Raw genomic sequence first — 20,947 nt, 5'->3', positions numbered from 1 at the left:
AAAGCTGAAAAGCTGATACATAGAGGATTCATTATGCTCTTCTGTCTACTTAAAAAAATAATTTATTGAGGTGAAATTCACGTAAAATCAAGCACTTTAAAGTGAACAATTCAGTGGCATTTAGTACATTCACAGTGTTGTGCAACTACCACCTCTGTCTAGTTCCAAAACATTTCCATCACTTCAAATTAAAACCCTGTACCATTAAGCAATTCCCCGCCCCCATTTCTCCCTCCTTCCAGCTCCTGGCAACCATCTGTCTGTGTTCTGCCACTTATCTATTGTGGACTTATCTATTCTTGATATTTCATATAAATGGACTCATAGTATTTGTGACTTTTTGTGTCTGGCTTCTTTTACTGAGCGTGTATATACCACATCATGTTTATCCGTTCATCCGTTGACGTACGTTTGGGCTGTTTCCACTTTTGGGCTATTGTGAATAGTGCTGTTAGGAGCGTGCTTGTACATGTCCTTGTCAGAGTACCTGTTTTCAGTTTTTTGGAGTGTATACCTAGGAGCACAATTGCAGTTATATGGTCATTCTATGTTTAACTTTTTGACACGTCACTCAACCGTCCTCCCCAGCAGCCGAACCATCTTACATTCCCACCGGCAATGTAGGAAGGTTCCAATTTCTCCACATCCTCGTCAACATGTTTTTTCTTTATTGTAGCCATCCTAGTGGGTGTGAAGTGGCATCTCATTGTGGTTTGGATTTGCATTTCCCTGATGACTAATGATGTTGAGCATCTTCTCATGTGCTCCTTGGCCATTTGTACATCTTCTTTGGAGAAATGTCTGTTCAAGTCCTCTGCCTATTTTAAAATTGGGTCATTTTTCTTTCTGTTGTTTCTGTCTACGTTCTTATATGTCTTAAATTCTTCATAGTAAAAAAAACAAAAGGTACAAAAATATTAGACATTTTATTAAAAACTTTAAGAAACACACATCTCCCCTCCCCCCCGCCCCCCCGGGAGAAGTAGTAGTTTTCCCTCCTTTTCCGCCCCCCATCCCCCCCCCCACCACACTTGAATTCCCCAGAGATCCTTGCATGATCCCTACCTCCATATACCATCCATAATGTGGTTTCCAAAAAAACCGTATTTGCGCTTCAAACAAATAAATAAGCACAGGTGTCTTCCCTTTCAGCCTCTTACAGGTAGGTGCGGGGTGGAAGCGCAGGGCTCTTAGGAGTAGCTGAGGCTGGCTGTCCCCATCACTTTGGCCACAGCCGGAGGCCAACCCCCACCTACCTAGCAGGCTGGTGACTCATTCCCTGAGGGCCCCGTGTATAGCGGAAGAAACCTTCTGGGCCCCCATCCAGCCACATCACAAGACTGGATGGCCCAGCGTGTCGGTGGCTTGCATAGCCAATGGGAGAGGCTTCACCCAGCTAATGTTCTGCTGTGGCAGTCGGGCCAGACAGATGGCTTGGGATAAATAGGGGGGGTGTTGCCGAAGGGGGGATTTGGCTTTGAGTGGCCTCAGCCTCCCTCTGGAACCTGGAGAAAGAGGTGGGTGAGGTGAAGGCTGTGCCTGAGGAAGGGGCTGTAGTTTGGTGCCTTCCAAACATTCTGAGATGTTTTTTTAGCAATGGAACTCTTGCTCAAACAAACCTTTACGATATTTAGGACAGAGAAACAGGAAGCTGCTCCAGCTAAAGAGGGGGTGAGAAGCCCAGAGCCTTCCCTCCCTCCGTGCCACGTGGCACGCTGGGGAGTTCTGGGTCTCTGGGGAACATGCCGGTCCCGTTAACACAGAGCCTTTATATGCAACCACTTGGGAACTCAGCACGGTCTGTCTCTTGGAGCCTTGAAGGGGCTCCAGAGGCCTGAGGAGAAACCTGGCAGCCTGGCAAACTCCAGCCTGAGATTCTGACCCCCCCCCCCCCCCACACACACACACACACAGAGAAGAGACCTCTTGCTTACCGCTCACCAGCCATGTACTGGGGAGCTGACCAAGGGCTGCAGAGGTGGGCCAGGGTGTGCGTGGCCTGCAGGGACCTGCAAGGGACCGGAAGCAGCTGCAGTGGCCTGGCCTCCAAGCCTTCCAGCCTCCATTCCAGCAAGAGAGCTGGGAACTCGGTCTCAGCCTCCCTCCCTCCATCCAGCGGAAGTGCCTCGTCCCAAGTGGTCCATAGGTAACTACTGTCCCAGGCCCCTCTACCTGCCCCTCTGCTAACCTTAAGAGAGATGTGAGGGAAGGAGTGGCCCCTCATCCCACCCCAGAAAATTTGACATAGAATTTCCTCAAACCCAGATTCTGGTTCTCAGCGTAGTCAACCTAAGTGCCCAGTCCGCCCCAAGCCCCAGTAGTCCGGCAGGGTTAGTTCTTTAATTAGAGAATGGGCCCATTTTTGGCTGCAGGATGGTATGTGGGGACATTTGTCAGGAAGCAAATAAAGAGTCAGGCGAATAACTTTACCCTGAGCTTCAGTTATCTCCTCCGCCCACTGGGGATCATAGTACCTATTCCATGGGGCTATTTTGAGGATTAAATAAGATAATGCATGCCCAAGCCCAACGTCACAGCCGCTCAGTTTAGAAGCAGTTCTATACCAGAGAAAGGGCCTAGCTCTGTCCTTCACGCGATGTGTAACCTCTGATGAGGCTCAGATTTCTCCTCTCTGAGCTCCAGTTTTTTCGCCTCTGATTAAATACCTACCCTTCACAGTTGCTATAGCATGTAGAGATAATTCACATAAACTGCTTAATATAGTGCCTGGCATAGGGAGAGTACTCAAAATATGGTAGTAACTGAGGCAATTATTATACTTTTACTATTATTATTATTACCATTACTATTATTTAACAGGAAGGGCAATGGGGTTTTGTAGTTAAGCGCATAGACTCTGGAGCCAAATTGCCAAGGTTTAAATTCCAATTCACCACTGGAGCTGTGTGACTTTAGGCAAGTTACTTAGCCTCTCCTTGCCTACATTTTGTTAACCATATAAGGAGAATAATAATTAAACCTACCTCATGGAGTTGCTGTGAAAATTAAGTTTTTGTAAATGGAGTGCTTTGAAGAGTGCCTGGCAAATAATAAGTGCTACAAACTGCTGCTAGTAATAGTAGTATTGGTTTTACTACTACTATGCACAACCAGATTCTGAAAGCCTTCCCCTTGGATCCCATTAAGAAGAGGCAGAAACCAACATATTCACCATTCCACTAATGGTTTAGTGACTCAGAAGCTGTGTGACCTTGGGCCAGTTAACTCCCCTCTCTGAGCACGCCTTTATCTATCTCCAAAATGTAAATTATAATAGTACCCATAATGGTCCTTCCAGGTTGTTAGGCTTCATTAATGAGCCATGACCCGTGGGAAGCTTCTAGCTTCTAGTTAATTAGGCTCTTTTTCCAATGCCCTGCCTAAATCCAGCTCCACCCCCGCCACCCCAAGCAAGCCTTCCCTCCCCCCGCCCCCAACCCCGGCAGAGCGCTCGGATTCCCTCCCGCGGGGCGCGAAGGGGGGCTGCCCGGCGCCCGCTGCCAGGCCCTATTCTGGGGGCCGAGCGAGCCCGCGACCGTGCCAAGCTTCCCCGGGGATCAGGTTTCTGCTGACGCGGTGCCAGGCACGTCTGCTTCCAGGAACCGGCAGCCGCATTTAGCCGCGGGCCGCACATGAAAGGCCTGCAGTCGGAAACGTGACGTTGTGTCAACAGGCGAGGCAGGTCAGCGCTGGGTGAGACCATCCCGGCCGGCCCGGAGGCTCACGCCCTGTCTGAAGGCGGCTGGATCGCAAGTGTCCGCTCCCCCTGCCTCTGGCCACCTCTCCTCGGTCCCAAAGCCAGCGCTTCACCCCCTCCCACTCACACACACCCCTTGGTTAACAGAGGTCCTCTTTGTCCCCAAGGGGCCAAAGACTGGGGTGCGAACCCCTCCTCCGCATCTCCCTCCGAACCACTTGGAACCTGCTGGAACCGACCTAGAAAGAAGGTCAAGGGCAAACTGGAAGCAGAAAAGGAGGCAGAGGGAGGGCTGCTGCTTTCAGGGGTGCTCCATAGGCTGTAGTCGTGGGACTCTGGGTTGAGGCTGTGTGGAACCCCCAAAGCCTTTTTAGTTCAGGGTGCGGCACCACTTCCCTCTGTCTCCACAGCTACTCCTTGAGTCACGGCCCAGGGAGGAGAGGGGGGCAGGCCAAAAGAGCCTGGCCTTGATTTCAACCCCGTGCTCCATCCCCAGGATACACTTGATTTGTTTAGGTTTTTTACCCGTAAAGTCTAGCCAGAAAAGCTTAGCAATTCATGGAGGAATTCAGGAGCTAAACAGGCAGGAGACCCTGAGGGCCAGGCCCTAAGCTGCTGGGAGGAAGAGGGCCTTACCGATTGCTGTGTGCCTGCTGTAGGACATGTGAGGGGGGCTCAGAATCCTTTTTTATTGAACCACAAACAGGTGTGGAGGGGGCGATGCCAGACTACCAGTTCATTGATAAGACCACCAGCTCATCTCCTGACTCCTGGTCCAGGGCTCCTCCCATGACACCAGGCTGCCTGCGGGCACCTCACACAAGCCAGGCAACGCTCACTCTCGCCTGCTGGCTCATCAGCAGAGAGGGAAGGTGACATTTGAAGCAAACAGACACGAAGGGCAGGTGGTGTCTCTGCCGGGCTGAGAACTCCCTGGGGGCAGTTTCCCTGCATGGGCTCCAGACGGCCAGAGGGTTCTGGAAGGCGCTTTGGGATCTGGAGCGTGGCGAGCCAGGCGCTGGCCATCAGGAAACATCAGGACACCTCTGAGGGGGAGAAGGGGACAGGCAGAAACGCTCACTCGACCGGGTCATTTCCCACTTCTTTTCCCATGGAATTTTTTTTTTTTTTTCATAAGAGTGCTTGACTAAGGAACACCAATATTCATTCACGCACAAACACACCCAATGAGAGGAAGTCCAGGAAGGATGTAGAAACTAATCATGGAATGTTGCTTTTAGAGGCAATTGGACAGGATATGGCAAACCCATTAGACCGTGCTAGACTCGAAAAAGTTACAGCGCCTTGGTAGAGGTGCTAGCCCCAGCAGCAATTATTACTGCATCATAATCCATTAAATCTTCTCTCAGTGTGCTCCCCCCTCCAGCACGCTCCCCAGACACTGAGGCCCACGATTTCGTACTTTGATTTTCTGTCAAGTTTTAAGGAGCATGACAAAAGCAGACTGGGGGAAAAAATAGGCTTTTTGCTTAACTCTGTAAAGAGGCACAGGCTGATAGTGAACCTCTGGCAAAGGTTAGTCTAAAAAAACAATTGAACAAATATTTACCTATGAAATTGACTAAGCTTATTCTGTCTGAATACAGGCATGGGAAAAGCTGAATGAAATCACACGAAGATTAACTAGTTGTTGCCTTCAGCCAAGAGGGGAGGGCAGAAGAAGAAGGCCATATCACACCCTTGAGAGTTCTTTTAAAAATGCAGGAGACCATCTTTCTCTTCCACAGGAAAAGAATTATTTTATTAAGTATTTTAAAACAACTACTTAACATTGACTCATAGATAAAAATATTTACAATTTCCCACCTTCAGGAAGGCTCCAAAATATAGACACTGTACCTCTCCCTAGAGAAAAAAAAATTATTCTCTTCAAAAACAGGAATACATTCATTTTTTCTCACTTTTGTAGATCAAGTAATTATACAAATAAACATCTGAAACATTTTCCTTTTTAATATATTTATATAATATATATTTATAACAGTTTTACAAATAAAGGCAACGACTTTAATACCAAAATAAAAACAGGAAAGGAAAAAGTTAAAACACGATCAGTGATCAAGCATAGTGCATTTCAAAAAGCTGGTGCAGGGTGAGCTGGACAAGTCAGAAAAGTACTCTGGACCAAAAATAAAACTTCTTTGAAGAAGACAGAATCCTTTTTAGCAATAAGGACACTCCATACGCCGTCGGGCGAGGGGAATTAGCCTGCAGAAAGGATGCTGCTTTGCCAAGGGTTGGTTAGGCCTTTAAGAAGCTAAGCTTGGTTAAAAGGAGTTTTAGGATAGAGCTGAGAGCCAAGTCTGGCTTTGCTTGTTGAAACTGCAATTTGTTACTCAGCTTTTACGTACTCTGGGGTGCTTGGAACTTAGGCGCCTGCATCTCTCAGAGCCTGGTTTGGTTCCCTGGACAGAGAAACTGTTTCTAGGTGAGACTAGAAACAGGTGCCAGAGGCCCGGGGGACCCCTCCCTCCTCCCTCCTCCCCTGGCAGCTGGGCTTGTACCAGGGGGCCCTTTTCAGTTTGTTAGTAAGCGAATCACTTCGAAAGCCTGAGTAGGGAACTACATTCTCTTTACTCACCCGAGGCAGGGGTGGAGAGCAGACCTGCGGAAATCTCCCCAAACCACTACCGTGCTATGCCAGTGTCTGCTACCTCACCACTTTGCAGAAAGCTCAGTCTGGCTGCCCTCTCCCCGTGTGGTGAGTCACGGAGACAATAAAAGGGAGCAGGGTGGGGTCATAAGAGCTGGCTGGGAACTGCACTCTGGAAAGCCCTCTTTTGAAAGTACCTTTTGCGCAAAGCCACAGACCCGGCTCCCAAAGTGAAGACTGACTCACAGACCAAGACTTTGAAGCTTTTGAAAATCCAGCTGATCTGTATCAGAGGGGGCTATTCTCTGGGAGGGGAAAAGCCCAGAGGTCTGCGACCGTTCCCCCTAAATCTCCTGATGTCAGGCAATCCTTCACGTCTTCCCTACACCAAAAGGAAATTCAATGTCCCATACCAACACACAATGCACATGCGCGTGCGCGCACGCTCACACACCCCTGAATCTTCTCTCCCTGACTCAGATGAACTTGGCATACACACTGGAACAATCCTGCTACACTCACAAACACGTTTTTTTTTTTTTTTTTTTGGAAGTAGGGAGGAAGGAAAGCGAAGCAGCAGGATCCCCTAAATAGTTTAGTCTTTGGTTTCTAAGTTTAAAGGGGGGATCTGCTTCAGAGCTTGGAGCAGGGCGGAAGAGTCGATGGCCGGATGGGCTGGCAAGGGAGAAGGGAGTCTCTGGGGCATGAGCAAGGGGGCTGAGATCTTGTCTGGGTTCATGAAGCTGGTGAGAGCTGCGGCAGAGGCGTTGAGGCCTGGGTATAACACTGGGACAGAGGTGGGATACCAGCATTTCTCCAGCATGGGCAAGTAGGCAGTCGCTGACGGTGGGATCAGATAGAAGGGCAGGCAAAAGGGAGGCTGGTGCGGGTGTGGGCCCAGGAACGGGGAGCTGATCAGGTCACTGCTAGTGAAATGGCCTTCATCATCTGAGAGTTGCATTCTGCTCTTTTTCATGGGGGGTTCTTCGGATTCTTGCTTAATAGCACCGATCCTTTCTCCCATGGTGAACCTGCGTCCGTGATCACTTTTGAAGTACGGCTGCTCGACACGCAGCTCAGTCTTCTCCGATTCTCCTCCGTAGCCGCTGTCTGTGTCCGTGTCACTGCCACTCTGCTCGCCGCTCGAGTGAGCGAAAGTCCGCTGGATGACTGGCACACAGTTTTTCCCTGGGCCTTCAGAGCCTTTGGCCAGGGAGCTGGGTTTCTCCTTGAAGTCCATTGCTTTGGCAGCTGGGTCTGACGGCTTCCTGGCGGTACCACCCTGCAGGAGCTCGGAGACCACACGGTGGAGGTGGGTGACGAGCTGGGAAGATTTCAGGTCCCGGGTGTTCTCATGCTTGGCCAGGTACTGAAGCACCTCCCGGGCACATGTCTGGAAACCTGAGCAGAACATCTCTTGACCTGCTTCAACATTTCTCCCCGACAGATCACCTGGATCAACACAGATCCAAAGGAAGACATTTCAGAAGGCCCTGTGGTTCACCTGGACACCTATGTTCCAAAGACCCAGAGCTTTCCTTTCTGTTAACAGCATTTGCTGATTTATGTTCCTAACTCCAAAAGTAATAGGATCAGGGGAAATGTGGATGACAGCACAAAGTATAAAGAATACAATAAAAATCATCCATAATTCTACCACTCAGAGATGAAATATGATTTGTAATGGCTGTACAATATCCCATCACAGACACAGACCATATTTAATAGAGACAGACTGTTTCCCCTCTTGTTGAATTTATAGGCTGTTCTTGAGTTTTCATTATAAGTGACACAGTAATGAACATCCTAGTACGTTTATAACCAGAGTCAATTTATATCATTTTACCATAGGAAGTGACCGGATCATCAAAAAAGGAGAATGGAGGAACAGTGTCACCTAAAGCAAGCTTATTTTCAATGACTTATGCAAGTTGCAGTCATGCTGTCATCTTTAAAGGCTATTTCTAAGTCTTTCCCATGTATTCCATTCATGATCCCCAAGAAATTAGGTACAATCATCTTCCTGTTTTCAGTGAGGAAACTGGCAGAAGCACTTGCTAGCTCTTTGTGATTCTCATCACACTAGTTTGGAAAGGAGGGCAGAGAAGAATGGAATGAGGGGGTGGGTAGAGGAATTTCTCCCTAGTTTGTACAGTATGATTTGGAATGGGTGAGATGAGATGGTTAGAAGGTGACTGTGATTCTCTAGAAGTCAGTAGAAACAGATGATGAAACTTCAGTGGTTTCGATAGATTGTGTAATTCACCAAGATACCTAGTGGCTATTCAGGGAATCACATGAAATGCAGGAAAAACTCCTGTTGTCATCCTTCCAGGATCGTACCACACACCGAGTGATAAGGAAGTAGAGAAACAGGAAAACACTGGGGCATACCTGTGATTTATTCTCCAGTGAAACAGGGCTAAGAAGAACAACTGTAAAACACCCACGATGCAAATTATAGGTGCCTTGGCATTTTCAAAGGGAGGGGGGAAAACTCCCAGAATCCAGAAACTCTTAAGTCAAAATGCCACAGAAATATTTTACCATTTGACTAATATGTATTCATGCCAGGTGGCACACGCAGCATTCCGAATGAAAAGTCTGACCTTTTAGGAAAGATAAAACGGCATCTCCCCCAACGAATGTGCATAAGCAATTTGTTGCAGGAATGTTTCTCATACCAGATGTTGAGCCCACAGGCTCTCTGTTTGTGCTAGAACTCTTAGGAGATGATAGCCAGGCTTGGGTACTCACCAGCTTGCAAACCGCTCTGCAGGGCAATGATTTTCTGCTGTTGTTGATCAATTAGGTTTGTTAGTGCTTTCACATGCTTCAAGGTAAGTTCAAGAACCACTGCTTTTTCCAAGTGACCCAAAGTCTGGAATAAAAAGAGCCTCAGTCAGCAGTGAACGCAGAGAAGTCCCACCTCTGGGACACTAATTAGCAATGAGATATGTCTCTAAAGGAAGGAAAAAAAAACACAAAACCTTTCCTGGTTGGCTAAATTTAGTTTTAAGTTTATAGATGAAGTTTTAAAATATATATATATATGTATTCAATATATATTTTTGATTAAAGAACAACAAACTGTCACCCATCTTTGGAGGCCTTTTGGAAGCAGCAGCTAGCTCAGGAGAAAGCTTTGACAGATAAATTTTTCCAGCAGCCATTGCTGACCTTAACTCAGGGGAATCCGGAGATAACATTTCTCTGCAGTGGTGTCAACCCGAGGAGAGACTTCTACTGTGTCTGGCAGCCAAGAGGCTTTCCCTAGTTTCTTTCCTGACATCCTGTCATAACTTCCAGCTCATCTCCACTTTTTTCTTCCTCCCTAAATACTATTCTTTTTTCTTTCCCCAACCGAAGCCTGCCAAGCTAGTAAGCTGTTGGCTATTGCCAAGAAAGGCCAGGACGTAAAAAAAAAAAACCACACACACACCAAAACAAGTCCTCTTATTTTAAAAAGGGACTGGGGGGCGGGGGGGAAGAGGATAAAATATTTGCGAGTTGCTTGGTTTGCTCAATTCGGGAAAACGAGAGAACCCTGAAAATCGCCAGAAGGGAAAGTCTTAAATTCTTGCAAGGGAAGGCCAGCCGGTGTCGGTCACAACCTGGAGAAGTACAAACGGTTCTCACCTCACTTGCACGAGGCTGCCAGAAAATTCTGACCCTGGGGAAGGGTACCCCCAAACAGAGCTACCCACCAGCTCGGATCCAGCCATCTGGTCTGCAGTTCCCAGCGGGGCCTGCAGGTGGCGAGTGACCCTCACCCGCCCTCTGGGCAGAGGAGCTGGTTTGGAGAGGGGCCAGCTTCTCACTTACTGTAAGTTTGAGATGTTCGGGGAGGAGATCCTTCAGCTGGGCGATGCACTCGTTAATCCGGTCACGTCTCTTTTTCTCGATGAGCCGGTGCGGCAGTTTGTAGGTCTCCTACGAAGCGCACGGGGAGACGGTGGGCGCAGGAGGAAGGGGGTGAGGAGCCCTTCTCCTCCCCCACCCCGCGGCGCGAGGAGTCGGGGCAGCGGAGCAGAGTCACACCCAGAACCACCTCACCTCCACCCCTTCTTCTCCAGGCCACTCAGTAGAGGCACAGAGCCCACGCCTTGCATACCCCCTCCAACCGCAAAGTGAGAAAACTTTTACTGGAAACTCAGCGCGTGCGAGGGGCTGGGGTCCCGAGGGGCGCGGGGCTCTTACCTTGCTATCCTCGCTCCGCTTTATTCCCCGCCGCGACTTGTACACTTGGTACATGTGGGCAAAATCCATTCTGCAGGGAGAGGGACGAGGAAGGGCTGTGACTTGCGCACCGGCTGCAGGAGCCCTGGCTTCGCAGAACCCCCGGATGCGCCCAGAACTACTCCGAGTTGCAAGCCGCGCACAACGCAGGACTGGAGTTGAGGCTTGAAAGGGCTGGGGGTGCCAACTTACCCTGGTAGGTCTCCGGGCTCCAGTCCTGGCGCTTTGGGCAGGCAAGCGGGGGGCGGTTGCGCACTGGGGATCCGCTCCATTGCGCGGCGAGCCGGGGCCACTGTGCGCTCCTGTCTGCAGCGGCAGAGCGTCGGGTGAGGACTGTTCTGGAGAGGGTTTCGGGGGTGTCTTCGCAGGGGTTCCTCGGAGTCTGAGCTCCTTGAAATCCGCTGGGCTGCCGGGAGCTGCGGCTCTGAGGTGCGGCTTCAGTTGGGGGCGTGCATGGTGGACCCGCGGCCTCGGGCTCCGGCTCTGCGCACAGACTGGCGGTGTGTGCTCCCTGCGCCGTCTGCGCCGTGTGAGCCAAGTGAATGAGAAGTGGGGCGGGCGGGGAGGCGGGAGGGAGCGCGGGGGGGCCGGTTAGGGCGGAGTGGGGGGGTGGGGGGGGGACGAGCCGAGGAGTAATGGAGAGGCTGCGGGCTGGGTTAAATGGGAACGAGTGGGTGGGTTGGAGCTACGTGTTCTACCCTGTGACTCCAGGCACGTCTGGCCGCTGCCGGGGAGGGAAGGAGCGACCTGCCCGCCCTCCCCCGGCTTCATCACATGAGTCTCACGTGTTGGACGACGCTCCCGCGGCTGCGAGGGAGCCCCCGCCTCCACCCCCGGCCCCCAGGTGTCTGCGGCTGCCTTTCCCCGAAGAGGGGGTGGCAGCGCAGCCCGGGTCCTGCCCAGCCGGGTGGGGGGCGCGGAAGCTGGAAGGGGCCGGGGAGGTGGGGGGAGGTTGGTAACGTGGGCGAACCTGCCCCAGGGAAATGAAGTAAGTTCCCGTCTCCTGGGAGGGAACGGGGGAGGACGGACCCGCCCGCGTCTGACTCAAGCCGGGAGAGGAATATCCCCTCGCTAGCTCCAACCTTCTTCCTCCTCCCCCCGCACGGCCCGCTCGGAGGAACCGGCGCGCAGCGTAGGGAGTCGCCCGCCACCAACCCCCCCCCCCCCCCCCCCCCGCCTTCCCCAGAGGCTGGGGTTTCTTTCTGTGCCGGCTTCCCTGCCCCCACCCCTCGGCCCCGCGTCCAGGAATCGCCCGCCGTGGGGAGGGGCCGAGGGGCGGGGCGGATGTCACCCCATGGGAAGCGGGCTGGCAGCCAAGCGCAGGGGCAGCCGAGGCCGCCGCCGAGCACGCTGCGCGCACCTGACCCGCGAGGCTGTGCGCCGCGGGCCCCTGGCTCCCTCGGAGCTGCGTTCCCGGGCACAGCCTGCACGCCGGCGAGCACCCACTTGCGCACCCCCCAGGGTGCCCCGGTGCCCCCCCCCACCGCCCCGCCCCGCACTTGGGCTAGTCAAGCACAGAAAGATACCGGGCGCAGTGCCCTGCGTGCCCTCCCTCCTCTGCCCCCACCGGAGCAGGACGCATCCCTTCGGGCCGCAACGTTACACAACCGCAGCGACCGCGCCTGCCCTGCCGCAGCGCGGGGTGTGACACTTCACGTGGCCGGGGCTCGGGCTGCAGCGCTGCCGACTGCGAGCCCCTCTGCCCTGGCCGGGGAGCCGAGACCCCCAGGCTGCGGTGTGCCCGCCAGGGTCAGCCATCTCCCTCCTGCCGGGGACTTCGGGGGCGCTGTGTGCGGTCTGCGCTCGGAGGAGGGAAGAGAGAGACTAGGACAAACTGCCCATCACGGTGACATCTTAGCGTTCATTCATTGGACACATATTGTTGAGCCCCCTACCCTGTGCCAGGCGTTGTGCCCGTTGCTAGATAAACTGGGGGCGAATCGAACACAGATTCTGCCCTTGAATTCACGGGAACGTCTGAGAAGAGGCTCCGCTGGGCAGTGAGGGGAAGGCAGCCCTGGGAAAATTATATCGGTGCCACCGACGGACAGAGGGGAAAAAAAAGAAAAGATAGGAAGTGTGTGTGTTTTTGTTTTTATTTAAAAAAAATTTTTTTTTTTTAATTTAATACGAACAAAGATGCCTGGGCACAGGAGGAGAGGGGAGAAGTTAACCCATTGCCCGGAGCCTGGGGGCAGAAAGGCCTCCTCCAAACGGCCCCAGATCTCCGCAATCTCACTTGGGCCGCCGGAGGCCCCCCCCCCCCACCTCCCCCGGAAAAGTCCGGCCTCTGTGACCTTCTAACTCTGCCTGGAGCAGGGAAAACAGCTGAAACTCTAAGCCCGCGGTGTGAGCAGCGCTGATGCAGTCAGAGGAGGGAGCCAGTGGAAATTCATGACTAAAATAAGGCCTGGCTGGGGATTTCACTGACCTCTGTGCTGCCCTGCCCTGCAAGATCGGGGAGTTGAGAGATGACTGTAAGCCTTTCCCACCACGCCTCGGGTCAGTCACCCCGCTGCGGAGTGACCTGGCTGTGGGAAGGATTGAAAAAAAATGGGGTTAACGCTGGGCGCGGGTGAAGATTAGCCTCGGCTGCAGTTTGGGGGCTGGGGTGGGGTCAGTCTTAATTGTCAGTGTCCTTGACAACCTAGAGAACTGGGATTCACACGTCGACCAAACTGGGAGTGGATTTCCTTCAGGTCGTTTTGGAGAGCTCCCACTTCCTGTTTATGTTTCACAAGCGTCAAACTCATTAGCAAGTGTGAGAAGTGCCTCCTTTTCTGACTGCTAACTGGCTTGACCTCACTTGGCGGTTCAGCATCCCTCCCTCCTGGAATGTACTTTTACTGGCTTTTGTTATCAACCATCTCTCCGGAGGCTTCCTGCGGAGAGGTGGGCAGCAGGACCACAGGCAGGAGGGGACTGGAGTCGCTCCTGGGTTTGTGCTTTCAGTCTAAGGGGACCTGCTCCATTGTGAGACTTTAATAGGGGTGAAGAGTTGTCACGACTGCGTCCAAACCACAGTTCTACAAGGAAATAAGTCCTGGGGAAGGAAGGAACAGATGTCCCCACGGCTGTCACCCCCCACCCCCCGGCCCCGCCCAAGCCAGGAGTGAACCCAAACAGTTCAGATTCCATGGCTCAGGGCTCCGTATCATTCCTAGAATGCTTTGAAGTTATCGATACTTTTTGCCCTTACCCTGACCTACAATTGGAAATAACAAAATATATCATTTCCTACTTTTTGTTTGTTCCAAATGTACTCTCAAGCATCAAGAATTATCCCTACTTTACCAAAGTTCTACCATATCCAGCTTATGTTACTTTTTTAAATTAATTAATTAATTAATTTGTTTTTGGCTGCATTGGGTCTTCGTTGCTGCGCGCGGGCTTTCTCTAGTTGCAGCGAGCGGGGGCTGCTCGTCATTGTGGTGCTCGGGCTTTTCACTGCCGTGGCTTCTCTTGTTGCAGAGCACAGGCTCTAGGCGTGCGGGCTTCAGTAGTTGTGGCACACGTGCTCAGTAGTTGTGGCTCACGGGCTCTAGAGCACAGGCTCAGTAGTTGTCGCTCACGGGCTTAGTTGCTCCGCATGTGGGATCTTCCCTGACCAGGGCTCGAACCCGTGTCCCCTGCATTGGCAGGCGGATTCTTAACCACTGTGCCACCAGGGAAGCCCCGCTTATATTACTTTTAATGTTTTTCTTTTCTCAATAGCTTATGATTATTTTTTATTGATTTAAATACAATAATTCCTTCCCCTCATGCATCTTTCCATCCCGAAGAATCTTAATATTTCAGTCTGTCATCTTTTGTAGATAATTGTTTAGTGCTTACTGTGGGCTAGTTTTTGGACTGTATGTAAAAACATTGCACGTGTTAATTTACTTCTCAACACCACCTTATAGGGCAGGTATTAGCTCATTTTTGCATTCATTTAACACATATTTATTGAGAACCACTATGTGCCAGGCACTGAACTAAGTCCTAGGAATATATAATGTGTCCTCTTGAGGAAATTGAGGCTCAGGGAGGTTAAATTACCTGCCCCAGATTATATAGCCTGAGAGTAGATCTGGAACTAGACCCCAGGTTTGTTGGGCTCCAAAGCTTGTGCTCTTAATCACTGTACTTACGGCTGCCTGGTAGGGTTGTCTGGGTTGCACACTGATCAACTCCAGGGGGAGCCATTCACATTGCAGTCTGTGTGAAAACATCCTCTAGAGTTGTGCAAGGCAGCAGTGAGCAGCTGCGCTGAGTAATCCTGACATTTTGTAGCCCTCTCCTCTGTTTTGTTTCTTCTAAGTGTACAGAGAACATAATTTTGTACAAGGAAGGACAAGATTTTTCTTTTCTGTGCTAGTGAGGCTCAGCATTTCGGTGGTCTGATGCTGTGTGTTGGGAAGAGTTAGGCAGGCCCTTCCTAGCAGGAAGTTAGAGCCCACAGCCCCCTCCCTGTACGTACCCACACCTTTCTTGCCCAGATATCTATCACTTTTTGCCTGTTGATGAAGTCTCACAATCTTTTTTATCACAGTTCACAGTAAGAAATACATTTTACATCATGACTAAACACGTACACACACATGCACCCTCGTGCACGCACACACACACACACACACACACACACACATCTGAAGCATATTTAAACATAGAGCCGCCAAGACTTGGCTGGGCTATAGTAATAAGCGACCACTCTTCTGTCTCTCCCACTCTGAGCAACGATTGCTCACTTAAAGAAAAACTTAAACCATTTAGGAAGAAGCCAACCCAATGTACTTCAGATGAAAAATTTACAAAATAGTATCTCTTTGATATATTCTTTCTGATATATTCTGGTCTTGTCTAGTAAATTAAAAAAATATTTTGATCTTACTGAATTGATTTTTAAAAATTATTTATTTATTTTTGGCTGTGTTCGGTCTTTGTTGCTGCGCGCAGGCTTTCTTTAGTTGCGGTGAGCGGGGGCTACTCTTCATTGCAGTGCGTGGGCTTCTCATTGCGGTAGCTTCTCTTGTTGCGGAGCACAGGCTCTAGGCGTGCAGGCTTCAGTAGTTGTGGCACATGGGGTCAGTAGTTGTGGCTCGCAGGCTCTAGAGCACAGGCTCAGGAGTTGTGGCGCACGGGCTTCCTTGCTCCATGGCATGTGGGATCTTCGCAGACCAGGGCTCGAACCCGTGTCCCCTGCATTGGCAGGCGGATTCTTAACCACTGTGCCACCAGGGAAGCCCCTGACTTGATTTTTCAATCCACCAATAAATCCCGATCTACAATTTGGAAAGATGCTGTGCATTTGAGATAGTGATGGAGTTTTGGCTTGTCCCCACCAGAAAAACATCAACAGCATCTCCACACTTGCAGATCTTCCTAAGGCACTTATAGAAATGTTAAATAAGACTGCAGATTCAGGATGAATTGAACGGTATAGATGTCTCCTTTCAGGACATCTTTGCTTTATGCTCAATTGTAGGAGTAAAATATTCAGAGTTTTGTCAGTATGTATCATGTTATGTGTTGGTGAGATGTAGTTCCTTCATCCAGTTGAGGAAGTTTTCTGCTGTTGCTAGTTTGCTGACAGAGTTTATCATAAAAGGATGTTGGATTTGTCAGATACTTTTTCTGCATCCAACGAGATAATCATGTGGCTTTTCTCTTTCATTCTGTTAATATCATGAATTGCAATTTTTTTTAGCGTTCAATCAACCTTGAATTCCTGAGGTAAGCCTCTCTTGATCAATGTAGTATTTTTATTGTGAGATTTAATTAGCTAATAATATATGTTAAGGATTTTCATGTCTATGATTGTGAAGGGTATTCATCTGTAGTTTTTCTTTTCTTGTAATCTTTGTCAGCTTTTAGTATCAAAGTAATGCTGGCCTCATAAAACAGCTTGGGAAATATTCTATCTCTTTTCTGAAAGACCTTAAGTAGGACTGGTACCATTTCTTTCTTAAATATTAGGAGAAGCTACTTGGGCCTGGAGTTTTCTCTGGGGGAATGTTTTTGCCATGAATACATTTTAATAGATTTCAGCCTATTGAAAATTTTTATTTCTTCTTTTAACAGTTTTGGTAATTTTTGTTTTTCAAGAAATCTGTCTCTTTCATTTAAAGTTGTGAATATGTTGGTATAGTGTTATCCTTTTAATGTTTATATAATCTATAGTGATAAACCCTTTTTACTTTTAACATTTTTGTTAGTTTTTTTCTTTCTTTTTTTTTTTTCTTAATCATCTTGCCAAGAGGCTTATCAGTTGTATTAATCTTTACAAATATCCAATTTTGGATTTGTTGATTTTCTCAGCTGTCTGTTCATCTAATATTCCATCAATTTTCTCTCTTATTTTTCTTATTCCCTTTCTTCTGGTTATTTTATATTTAATTTGTTCTACTTTTTCTAGTTTCTTGTGATGCAAAGTAATATCATTGATTTTAAATCTTTCTTCTTATTATAAGTATTTAAAGCTAAAGAATTTCCTCTAAGCCCTGCTTTCACAGCATCCCACAATATTTGGTATTTGTATTTTCCTTATCATTCAGGTCAAAATATGTTGTATTAGTCTTTGTGATTTTTCTTTGATTCATGGGTTATTTAGAAGGGTAATGTTTAATTACCAAATATTTGTGAATTTTCCAGATAACTTTTTCCTTTTTCTTTTGAAATAATTTTAGAATCACAGGAAGTTACGAAAATAATATAGAGAAGTTTCATGTATCCTTTACCCAATTTCCCCCAATGGTAACATCTTACATGACATGACACAATATTGAAACAAGGAAATTAGCATAGATACAATCTACAGAGAGTTTTCAGTTTTCACCAGTTTTACATGCACTCACTTATGTGTGTGTTTGCGTCTGTACGTGTAGAGTTCTGTGCAGTCTTTTTTTAATTTTTTTTATAAATTTATTTATTTAGTTATTTATTTATTGGCTGTGTTGGGTCTTCGTTTCTGTGCGAGGGCTTTCTCCAGCTGCGGCGAGCGGGGGCCGCTCTTCATCGCGGTGCGCAGGCCTCTCACTGTCACGGCCTCTCTTGTTGCGGAGCACAGGCTCCAGATGCGCAGGCTCAGCAGTTGTGGCTCAGGGGCACAGTTGCTCCGCGGCTTGTGGGATCTTCCCAGACCAGGGCTCGAACTTGTGTCCCCTGCATTGGCAGGCAGATTCTCCACCACTGCGCCACCAGGGAAGCCCCTCTATGTAGTCTTATCACGTGTGTAGATTAGTGTAACAACCACCCCATCAAGATGCAAAACTGTCCTATCACTATGAAGTCCCCTGTTGCTACCTCTTTATTGTCATACCTATTTCCTTCTCTTCTCCCATCTCTAATGTCTGGCAACCACTAAAATGTTCTCCGTCTATAGTATCATGTTAAGAATATTATAAAAATGGAATCATATATTATGTAACCTTTTGAAGTTGAATTTTTTTTTCTGCTCAGCATAATTCTCTTGAGATCCACTCAAGCAGTTGTGTGTATCAATAGTGTTTCTCTTTTATTGATGAGTAGTATTCCATGATGTAGATGTGCCACAGTTGTTTTAACTATTCATCCATTCAAAGACATTTGAGTTCAATTTTTTTTTTTAATAAATTTATTTATTTATTTATTTTTGGCTGTGTTGGGTCTTTGTTGCTGCGCGTGGTCTTTCTCTAGTTGCGGCGAGCGGGGGCTACTCTTTGTTGTGATGCACGGGCTTCTCACTGTGGTGGCTTCTCTTGTTGCAGAGCACAGGCTCTAGGCGCGCGGGCTTCAGTAGTTGTGGCAGATGGGCTCAGTAGTTGTGGCTTGTGGGCTCTAGAGCACAGGCTCAGCAGTTGCGGCGCACGGACTCAGTTGCTCCGTGGCATGTGGGATCTTCCCGGACCAGGGCTCGAACCCGTGTCCCCTGCATTGGCAGGTGGATTCTCAATGACTGCGCCACCAGGGAAGCCCCTGAGTTCTATTTTTTTTTTTTGCTATTAGAAATAAACCTACCATGAACATTTTTCTACATATTTTTGTGTAGACACAAAAAGCTTTCTTCTCTGGGATAAATGCCCAGGAGTATAATTCCTGGGTCATATACTAATATATGTTTGTTTGTTTTTTAGGAAAATGACAAACTATTAGCCAGAGTAGCTGTACCATTTTATGTTCCCAGTGGCAATGTTTGAGAGATCTAGTTTCTCTGTATCCCAACCAGTATTTGGTATTGTCACAAATTTTTTTTTTTTTTTTAGCTTGTCCAAATAGGTGTGTAACGCCAGGTATCTTTTTATATGGGTTTCTAATTTATTACCATTGGGTCAGAAGACATACTCTATTTTATTTTAGTTCTTTGACATTTGTTAAGATATCTTTCATTGCCCAGCATATAGTCTATGTTGATGAATATTCCCTGCGGGTTTGAAAAGAATGTGTATTCTGTAGTTCTTGGGTGTAATATTTTATCAAGTCATTTGGGTCAAATTGGTTGACAGTGCTGTTCAAATATATCTCTCTACTGATTTTTTTGTCCATTGTCGTATAATTACTGAAATAGGAGTATTAAAATCTCTCCAACTATGATTGTAGGTTTGTCCGTTTCTGTCAACTTCTGTTTTATACATTTTGGAACTCTATTCTTAGTTGCATACACATTTAGGATTGATAGATCTTCCTGATGATTTTATTCCCTTGTCATTAAAATTTTTCCTCTTTCTCTTCAGTAATATTGTTGTTTTGAAGTATGCTTTGTCTGATATTAATATACCCACACTTGCTTTTTTATACTTAGTGTTTGCATGATATATGTTTTTCTACCCTTATGCTTTCAACCTGTGTCTTTATAATTGAATTGTATGTTTGTAAACAGTATATTGTGGGATTTTGCTTTATAGCAATCTGACAATCTCTGCCTTTTTATTGGAGTGTTTAAGATATTTATATTTGAGGTAATTATTAATATGGTTGGGTTTAAATCTCCCATCTTGGTATTTATTTTCTACTTATCCCATTTGTTCTTTGTTTCTGCTCCTACTTTTCTGCCTCCTTTTGGATGTGTTGAATTTTTTAATCATTCCATTTTATCTCCTGTGTTTAGGTACACTTCTTTATGGTATATTCTAGTAGCTGTTGTAGAGCAGTAGTTCTTAAACTTTACCTGCATTAGAAACAGCTGGAGGTCTTATTAAAACACAGATTTCTGGGCCATACCCCCATAGTTTCTTATTCTGTGATAGAGCTCAAAAATTTGCATGTGAGTTCTCAGATGCTGATGATATATATCTGGGAAGCATACTTTGGAAATCTCTGCACTAGAGATTGTGCTCTGTATCTTTAAGTTACCACAGTTTACCTTCAAATAACATGCTAAAAAATGCTACTATACAACTTGACAGATGTATAAGAGCCTCACAACAATATAATTCTATTTATTCCTCCCCTTGACCTTTGTGCTCTTGTTATCTTACACTTTACGTATGCTATAACTGTCACAATATTTTGGGTTTGTTTTTATTGTTTGTTGTTTGCATTAAACAGTCAATAGTCTTTAAAAATGTTATTCATTCACAGATAGATAGATATAGACGTAGACATATTACTTTGAAAAGGTCTTTGACATTTACCCATGTATATATCCTATCTGATGCTCTTCACTTCTTCCTGCAGTTCTGAGTTTCCTTCTGGTTTCCTTTCTGTTCATTCTGAAAAGTGAATGTTAGCTTTTCTTGAAGTGTTGGTCTGCTGGAGATGAATTCTCCCAAATTTTCTGCCTGAAAATGACTTCATTTCATTTTCACTTTTGAAGTATCTTTGAAATATATTTTCACTGGATATGGAATTTGACAGTGTTTCTCTTTTAGCATTTTAAAGAGGTTCTATTTTCTTCTGGCCTCCATTGATTCTACTGAAAAGTCACCTGTTCTTGGTATGTTAGCCGTAAATTTATGTCTTCTTTTCCCCTCTGGCTGCTTTTCAGATTTCCCACTTACTGTTGCTTTTCAGCAGTCTGGCTAGATTTATTTAGGTGTGGTTTTCTCTGTGTTTAGTCTACGTGGCATGTGCTGAGTTTCTTGGTTTTGTGAGTTGATATTTTTCATCAGTTTGTGTAAGTCTTAGGCAATAAAACTTCAGTGATTTCTTCTGCCATGTTGCCCCTCTTCTCTTATTTCTGGGATACCATTTACATGTATGTTGGGTTGTTTGAAATTAGTTCAAACATTGTCAGATGCTCAGTTTCCTTTGCTGTTGAGTCAGCTACTAAGCTTATATAATGAATTTATTTGTGATATTGTGTCTTTCATTTCTAGCATTCCCATGTGGTTGTTTTTTCTAGTTTCCACTACTCTGTTGAAATTCCCCATCTCTTCATGCATGTTGCCTTCCTTTCCATGAGATCTTTTAATAGTTTTATATCATAGGAATTTTGTATT

General features: G+C 47.3%; 1 protein-coding gene and 1 long non-coding RNA gene across 4 annotated transcripts in view; one reads left to right on the top strand and one right to left on the bottom strand.

The window, feature by feature from the left end:
* Positions 1-5,431: 5,431 nt before the first annotated feature.
* BHLHE40 (basic helix-loop-helix family member e40) lies at positions 5,432-11,238 on the bottom strand. The gene is made up of 5 exons (XM_059940229.1): positions 10,743-11,238; positions 10,512-10,581; positions 10,137-10,244; positions 9,069-9,192; positions 5,432-7,763 (listed from the first exon to the last, which is right to left on the bottom strand). Exons 1-5 carry the CDS (start codon positions 10,820-10,822, stop codon positions 6,907-6,909), a joined length of 1,239 nt encoding a protein of 412 aa, XP_059796212.1. The 5' UTR covers positions 10,823-11,238; the 3' UTR covers positions 5,432-6,906.
* Positions 10,143-20,947, top strand: part of LOC132375170 (uncharacterized) — a 136,133-nt gene continuing 125,328 nt past the window's right edge. For 2 of the 3 annotated variants that reach the window (XR_009505945.1, XR_009505942.1), the window contains exon 1: positions 10,143-10,746. This is a non-coding gene — a long non-coding RNA (uncharacterized LOC132375170). The remainder of the gene's footprint in view (positions 10,747-20,947) is intronic. The other variant, XR_009505943.1, reaches the window with a different exon arrangement.

The sequence above is a fragment of the Balaenoptera ricei genome, chromosome 11, assembly GCF_028023285.1.
Source record: "Balaenoptera ricei isolate mBalRic1 chromosome 11, mBalRic1.hap2, whole genome shotgun sequence".
Classification (NCBI taxonomy): domain Eukaryota; kingdom Metazoa; phylum Chordata; class Mammalia; order Artiodactyla; family Balaenopteridae; genus Balaenoptera; species Balaenoptera ricei.
This window is presented reverse-complemented; position numbering and strand designations above follow the sequence as displayed.